Source organism: Zingiber officinale, chromosome 11B (assembly GCF_018446385.1).
Source record: "Zingiber officinale cultivar Zhangliang chromosome 11B, Zo_v1.1, whole genome shotgun sequence".
NCBI lineage: Eukaryota > Viridiplantae > Streptophyta > Magnoliopsida > Zingiberales > Zingiberaceae > Zingiber > Zingiber officinale.
The window spans coordinates 57,544,049-57,552,713 of NC_056007.1; the positions used below are offsets into that span (position 1 = coordinate 57,544,049).

The 8,665-nt window shown below is 30.2% G+C and overlaps 1 protein-coding gene across 1 annotated transcript; it reads left to right on the forward strand.

Annotated features, from left to right (window-relative positions):
- The first annotated feature begins 3,903 nt into the window (after nt 1–3,903).
- On the forward strand, nt 3,904–4,440 carry LOC122033942. Its single transcript, XM_042593087.1, has one exon. The coding sequence runs from the start codon at nt 3,904–3,906 to the stop codon at nt 4,438–4,440; it is 537 nt and encodes a 178-aa protein (XP_042449021.1).
- Nucleotides 4,441–8,665: the final 4,225 nt, after the last annotated feature.

The window sequence follows — 8,665 nt, forward strand, 5'->3', positions numbered from 1 at the left end:
AACTGGTTTCCCTTGTAAAAGCCTCAGCTAAACCGGACCGGTTTTGAATTGAACCAAATTCCCATTTTGATCTCCAATTACACCATTCCTTCTTGAACCAGATTGAACCAGACCAGTTCACTTGCTAAATTGGAGTTGATATTAGGGTTCCTCTAATTGGGCTTTGATTTAGCCTTCTAAAACTAGGCTTCTTCTTTCCTTGCTCTCCTCTAAGCATGTTCAATTGAACCAAACTAGATTTGACCAAATCGATGTTCCTCCTCTCAATTGTTGTCTCGCTCAATGCCTGTAAAATAAAATATAATCAAATAATATTCATCAAATGAATAGGGATTGAAATGAAGACTACCAAATATTCTAACTCATGAAACACACTAAAAACATCGACTTTGATACATAAGAAGATAGAAACACTGATAAACCACACTAAAATAATATGTTTAAATGATAGTTATTAGTCAAGGTTAATTAGATAATGAGAAAAGGAAGTCCTAGTAGGTTGAGGTCAGCTAGACACCAAGGAAGATCAGAATTTGACTTTGATAAAGATGAAACATGAGTATTAGTCTATTAATAGATTATATTGATTGATTGATGGACTCTAAACCCCAAAGTTAGGTTTGAAATATTTTTAGAATTTGCTATAGTAACTATGGTATAGTAATTATGAATAGAAATTTGATACAATAATCATAAACAATAATTTTATATAATAACAATCAATTAATGGGTTTGATTAATTGACTAATGACACTATAGCAACAAATAGAATCTTCAAAATTATATTATAAAACTTGACTTATGTCACTCGTCGACTAATAGAGTGTATCAATTGACTGATGCCACTATTCGAGCGAACAAAACGTTCTGAACTTGACTTTGATATTTGACTGATTAGGCAATAGTTGACTAATGACAATGGGTAGTCAACTGATACTGAGATAAATGGAGCCATTGAGTTGATAGGTCAAAGCAAAGTTTGAATCTAAGTGGATCAATCGACTGATTGGATCAATTGACTAATAGCCGGAATTTAATCTTGACCTAAAGGCTATAAAAGAAGGGTTTCAAGGAGATTTTCATAGTTGGTTCTTGAGGGATTAAAGACGAAGTGTTGTTGCATTATTTACCATCAAGAGACAGTATATAACAACAAGAAAGCATCCAAAACCAAATTTCATTAGTAAAGTTGTTTTACTTTCATTTGTATTTGTATTTGCATTTTGGTTTTTTGTTGTATTGATTGCAAGAAACAAGTTGAAAGAGGTTTATTGTCCTCTATAAGGTATCCAAGAAGGAGAAGGATAGTGGTAGTTCATTAGGACTAGGCCTTTGACGTAGTTGCCTTTGGAGGCGGTGAATCAAGTAAAACTAACCTTGTTTTCATTGTGTTGTTGATTTATTCAAGGTTTCATTCTACAATCAACTCAATGTAAACGAAGCTATTCACCCCCCCCAAGCTTGCATGGGTCCTAATAGCTAGAGGGGGCGAATAGAGTGATTTACTTTATTTTAATCATATTACTCACTTCTTCGTATATTTGTTATCCCTAACTACTCTCTGACATATTTGGATATGCATTTGAAGGGAATTTTCTTAATGAAAATGAAGGGATGTTAGAGGGAGAAAAATGAGAAATTGAAAGAGGGTTAAGATTCAAGTTTCAATTTTAAATCTCATAACATAGAAATTGGAATTTTATAAGGTTTAGGAACTCTAAAATAATATTAATGTAATGATTGAAGTGGAACATGCTTTGGTTCACTTTAAGGGTATAAGAAATGACTTAGGTATGAAATGGAAAGAATGAACAATTGCAAGAATTGGTGAATGAAGGAGATATATATTTTTGAAGGAATGTATGCTCAAAGTTTAGCATAAGAGAAAATAGAAGGTAGGAAACCTTTGAGATGTTGCCATATGGAATTTGAGGAGACTTTTGATGTACACTAAAGAGGGAGAATGAAGAATTCAATTTAGAAACCTTTATTTATGTTTTGGCATAAGAAGGGCTAATGAGTTGACCTAACTTAAATATATTTTTAAACATAAAAAGGGTGGAGATCGTTTGTACAATCCACCTCTGGTTAAGATTAACCAAATTAACCAAGCTCAATTTGGCTCAAGTTGAATTTTGATATTTGATCAATATATTTGTTGACGAGAGTGTGGCGTCAAATAGAAAGAGAGTTTGTTAGAGAAGAAGATTATAGGTGCAATCAATCTCAGATCAAGTTAATCAAAATTGATGTGGATATGGATGTGGAAGGTTGAGCGAAAAGTCAAGTGGATCAAAGTTGATCAGATACTTGGCAATGGAGAAGTCCAAGTGGGGTTACGGTTGACCAGACACTTGGAGGTTAGAAATCTAATAGGGAGTTGATAATGTAGAAGTCCAAGTAGGTCACGATTAACTAGACACTTGATGATTGAAAATCCAACCGGGAGTTGGTAAGAAAAAAGTTTAAGTGGATTATGGTTGATTGGGCACTTGACAATCGAAAGTATATGGTAATAAGAAAGTGGAGTATTGCTCAGACTCAACTATGGAGTAGGAATCAAGGATTCCAAACAACATAAATCGATTTGTCTTTTGTGTTTGTTCTATTGTGTACTTGTTACGGGCATGATGAATGTTGAACGATGAGAGTTTGGAATCTCTATTTACCCCCCTCTAGCCAGGACAACGATTCTAACATGCTCAGTTAGTACATACATGAGTGTTTACTCCAATAGATCTTGGGGTCAATTTCTAACGAGTGTAAAATACCTCATAGGGTGTCTGACCTCCTCCATGCAATGAATCACTATATTAGGGTAAAATGTCTCCCATAATTTATCTGTCTATATCTTATTAGGGGACCAACGATACTTGACCACTTGGAGTAAACGATATCACCTTTTACTCCAATGATTCTAACATGACTCAATTATCTAAGTCAACATTAAATATTTTCCTTTTACAAAAATATATTTTTTTTGTAAAATTAAGTTAAAAATTAAAATTATATTAGCCTTCAATTCAAAACTAGCAAAAAATAAAATATATTAAAATGAGTAACTAATTAATTAATTTTAATTTGTTAAAAAGTAATAGTAATAGTAAATAATACTTAAAATGAATCTTGCCCATTTTAAAGTTTTTTTAACCCAACATTCCTAGATAGAAATACACATCTTTTGTCTTCTTTACTAAATTGCTAATTGCACAACAAATATATCATTCTGTTAATTTGATGAGTATAATTTATTTAAAATATTATAATTAATTGTTTAATGTAATTATTTTAAAAAAAATAATATGAATGTGTTATTCTATTCTATTAATATTATCATTTAATAAAATTATGAAAATTATTAACATAGAGAATGATATTTAATCTAGCTAAATCTTCAAATCAATTAATATAAAATTTTATCACAAACGGTGTAGAACTTAACTTTCAAGTTTAACTTATTTAATCTATTATACAATTATTATTAGTATTATCAAAATATTTAGTATAAAAATAATTGAATTTTTAGTATTAAAAAAATTAATTACAACATACTAAAATACATAAATTCCTTTCCAGAAATATAATATAAATATTTAATAGAAGAAAATTTCATCCCCCAATATCAAGTGTAAATAAATTAAACACTTTCAAAAATTACACATATTTTTTTTCAATCAAATATTAATCGAAACAATTATATTACTTTCCCAAGTGCCCTTGTCCGATAAACTACATCTAATTAAATGCTAAAATTAATTAAAAAAATGAAATTTAATTAATTTTTACAATAAAAGCACAGGTATCCTTCCATTTTTATTCAATTAATTTTTAGGCAAAATTTGTGGCAATAGCCCTATAAATTTGCATAATTTAGTTTGAAGAGAATCAAGCAACTAGTTGAAGATGATGAAGAGGCAAGCTACTGCATTCGCTCTCGCCGCCCTCCTCCTCCTCCTCCTCTCGCCGGTGGCGCACGCTTCTGTGGAGTCCATATGCAAGACTATCACCAAAAAAGACCCTACCGGCATCGTGTACCATTTCTGCGTGAAGACGTTGAAATCGATCATCCCTGAAATAGATGCCGTCAACGTGCGTGGCCTCGCCTTCATCGCCACCAAGCTGTCGTCGATTCAGGCGACGCATGTCACCGAAAAGATCAAGGAGCTGCTGAAGAGCTCGCAGGACAATGCAGAGAAGGAGAGCTTGTCGACGTGCAACAAAGAGTACAGCAATCTGATCGATAATCTCGACTCGGCGCTGAGCGCCATCAAGGAGAGCCGGAAGGACGACGCCGTGAAAAACCTGACCTCCAGCGCCGACGCGCCGAGAGACTGCGAGAAGGCGTTCAAGGACACCGGCGCCATGTCGCCGTTGGAGGTGGAGGACGGCGTGCAGCGGTTCCTCTCTGCCATCGCCTTAGGCATCACCAAATTGATATAAGTGCTGATTAACCTGAAAGAAATAAATGTTTCAAGAAATGGGGATTTATGGTTTATTATGTTAGGAAAAAAATGGGAAAGACACTTCTAATTCTAATTATTAGAATCATAAATATTTTTCTTGAAAAAAAAAATTATAAAGGCGTCTCATATATTTCTCACATTAAAAATACTCTTATTTTAATATTATTATAGTAATTATTTAAACATATTTAAATAAATTAGTTCAACTTGATAAAAAAATATTATATATAGTTTTTTTTAATAAAATATTATTTTATCAATTTAGTCAAAATTTCTCAGACTTGATTAAAATTATTTCAGCAAGGTCACAATCAACATAAAATCATTAAATGGCTATTACAATTTTGTTGCATACATTAAATGGTTTGAATTTATGGTGATTTTAACTATCTTAAAATGATTTTAATTAAATTTAAATTATTTAATCAAATTACTTTGATTAAAATCATTTCAACAATCAAAATCACCATAAACTATTAAAAGGTTACTACAACTTAGCATATATTAATTGACTTCAATTTATCGTGATTTTAACTTATATTAAAATAATGTGAATGAAGTTTAAATAATTTTGACTAATTTAATAAATATAAATAAAAAAATATTTTATGTATAATATGTTTATTATGTTGAATTACAAAATAATTTATTTTAATGTATTATAAAAATAATAAAATCCATCCATGCAAATCACAAGTTTGGATGAAAAAAAAATGAGAGTTGCGTGTTCAGTTGTCAAGTGGTATTAGCATCGAAATTGACAATTAGTGGCGTCGACGTCAAAATTGACAACACCGGAGAAAGAGAAGAGGAGAGAAATTAAATCACTATTAGGTTTAATTCCAATGAATTATAAATTCTTTCCTCATGGATCATATATATATATATATATATATATATATATATATATATATACCTCTTCACAATGACATGGGGAGTAACTCATCTCCCAAACCAATACCCAATAGCAATTTGATCTGCTATAATTAAGTTTGGTTCAAAACCAAACCAATGTGGACCCAATGCAGTTGGCTAGAGAGGGTTAATAGCCCTAAAAATAAAATTCAACATTTTCTTTTCCTTTCTGAATTTAGCAAAGATAGACAAATATTAGTTAATCAAAATAAATATAAAAGAAAGAGTACGAGGAACAATTCATTTTTTTAAAACTTAGGAACTTAATGTTCATAGTCGAACCTTTGATCATAACATGTCTTAGAAGTTTAAAATTTTCTTTCCTAAGTAAGTTTGGGAGAACATTCAAGGACAGTATAGTAATTGTAGGAATTTCGACGTTGAGTGATATATTGCATACAGCCCAGGTATCTCATGCTTAAAGGTTACAGAGTAAAGTGATAAAAATGGTCAAAGTTAGGTGGTCAAATTGAACCTAGGAGGAAATTACTTGGGAGACCGAGGGAGACATAAGAAGCCGCTACATATGATTGTTTGGTAAGTGTTAATTTTGAGGACGAAATTTTATTTAAGGGGAGAGGAATTGTAGTAAATCCAAAATCACTTATTCAATTAAGGATATTTATTGGATTAAATTAAAATTTAATTAGATTTTGAATTTATTTAATTATGGATATTTATTGAATTAATTGTAATTGGATTAGAATTCATATTTAATTAAAAATTTACAAATTTAAATTGATGAATTTAGTTAGGATTAATTAAGTTAACCTATAATTATGGAATTTAGATTAATCAAATTAAAAAAATAATAGGATATATTATATATAATATAAAATATATAATTAAACAAGAATAAGAAAATAAAAAAAAAATAAAAATAAAATACAAGATTAATATTTTATGTGTAACGTATATAGAAATAAAGTATAAATAATATATTATATATAATCTAAACTCTATAATTAAATAAGAATAAAAAAAATATATAAGATTAATATATTATATAAGTAACGTGTAACATATATATATATAGTGTAAATAATGAATAGGAAATTATAATAATATAATATATGAATTATATATAGATATCCATATAAAATTATATTAAATTGATGACTTAGTATTCATATAAAAATCTATATAACCATGGATATATATAGGAAATTTGATTCATATAAATAATATAGGAAATATAAAGTATATAGCATAAATAATGGGAATAGGAAAATTATTAGATATATATATAGGATATTTAAATGGAAGATATAGATATATCTTCAATGTGAAATATTATATATATAGGAGATTTGATTCAATATCAATTTAATGTATAATATAAATAGTATATTATATATATAATATAAATTTAATGGAATTTGTATATTTAGAAAGCTATAATATATTACCATTTATATGTGATATATACATAGATATATATATGAACTTAGTATATGGAAATATATAATTTGATTCAATATCAAATTAATGAATTAGTGTTAAGAAACTATAATATGAATTAAATATATTACCATGTATATGTGATATATATGTGGATATATATAAATATGAAGTTAGTATAGGGATATAAATATGTATGAAATTAATGTAATTAATGACTTAGTATAAAACAATCAGAGTAAAGACTTCAGGCGGAGTAACTGAAGCATTTCCAATAAAGATATGGTTACATCAAGGATCAGCCCTAAGTCCTTATCTTTTTACACTAATTATGGACGAACTCACTGCGCACATTCAAGACACAGTACCGTGGTGCATGTTGTTTGCAGATGATATTATTTTGATAGATGAGACACATGAAGGAGTAAATGCTAAGCTAGAATCTTGGAGGGAAACACTAGAAGGGAAATGTTTTAAGCTTAGTAGATTAAAGACAGAATATATGAAATTTAAGTTTAGCAATATTAGAAGTAATGAAACAATTGTTAAGATAGGAGAGGACGAGTTGCCCCGAACCGAGAGATTTAAATATTTAGGATCATTTTTACAAAATAATGCAGGGATTGAGAGAGATGTCTTACATAGAATACAAGCAGGATGGGTGAAATGGAGGGGAGCGTCGGGTGTTTTATGTGACCGTAAAGTATCTCTTAAACCTAAAGGTAAGTTCTATAAAATCGCAGTTAGACCTGCTATATTATATGGAGATGAATGTTGAGCTATGACTCGAGCACATGAGTAGAAGATGAGAGTTGCAGAGATGAGGATGTTAAGGTGGATGTGTGGACATACGAACATGGACAAAATAAGAAATGAGAGCATTAGAGAGAAAGTCGGAGTTGCATCTATTGAGGACAAACTCCGAGAGACACGTTTAAGATGGTACGGACATGTACTTAGACGACCAATAAATGCTCCAATTAGGCGGTGTGAAACTATGATAAACATGCATATCAAACGAGGAAGAGGAAGACCAAAAAAGACTTGGTTAGCAACAATAAAACAAAATAAAATTTATTTAAATATAGATGATAATATAATAGGAGATAGAGCTTAATGGCGTAAAATGATTCATACAGCCGACCCCACCTAGTGGGAAAATGCTTGGTTGTTGTTGTTGTTGTATAAAAAAAAGGAAGACAAGGTCCTATGCTTCCTCTTCTATATAAACCTTACCCTCAAAAGCTCACCTTGGATGTTGCCACCGACCCTAAGAAGGTTCCCCACTCCCTTTTGTTTCTCCACGGGTGCTAGAGCTTCAAGGGAAGACAAGGAGCTAAATACTTAAGGCATGTTCCTTAACTTTAATGCTCAAGTTAGTTTCTATAGCCTTCTGAATTTCAGGTACCATAAATAGAGGTGTTATGCTTTAGTTTAAGTTCTTTCCTTAAAGCATTTAAAGGTTTGTATAAATGGAGAATTTCATATTCAATAGATTTCTATGTTCTTTTCTATTTTTGAAGTTGATGCCATGGTTTAGGTTTCTTCTTCATCTTTATTTGGAAATTAGAAAATTGTTTATGCTTCTAATTGATTTTAAGACTTGTAAGTTTTGGATATATATGGAACCCTATGTCCTTTTGTATTTTTAAGAAGATGATACCATGATTTAGGTTCCTTCCTCGCCTCTACTTGGAAGCTAGATAATTATTTATGTTCCTATTAAATTTAGAACTTGTAGGTTTCGAATCCATAAGGGTAGTTCTAAAATTCTATTTTAGAAGTTATATAGTTATCACGATGATGCACTACAAGTTGCTTCATTTTTTACTAATTATTTACCCTTAAAAGTTAGAGAAACTTGCATGCTCAATTTATAGAGTAGA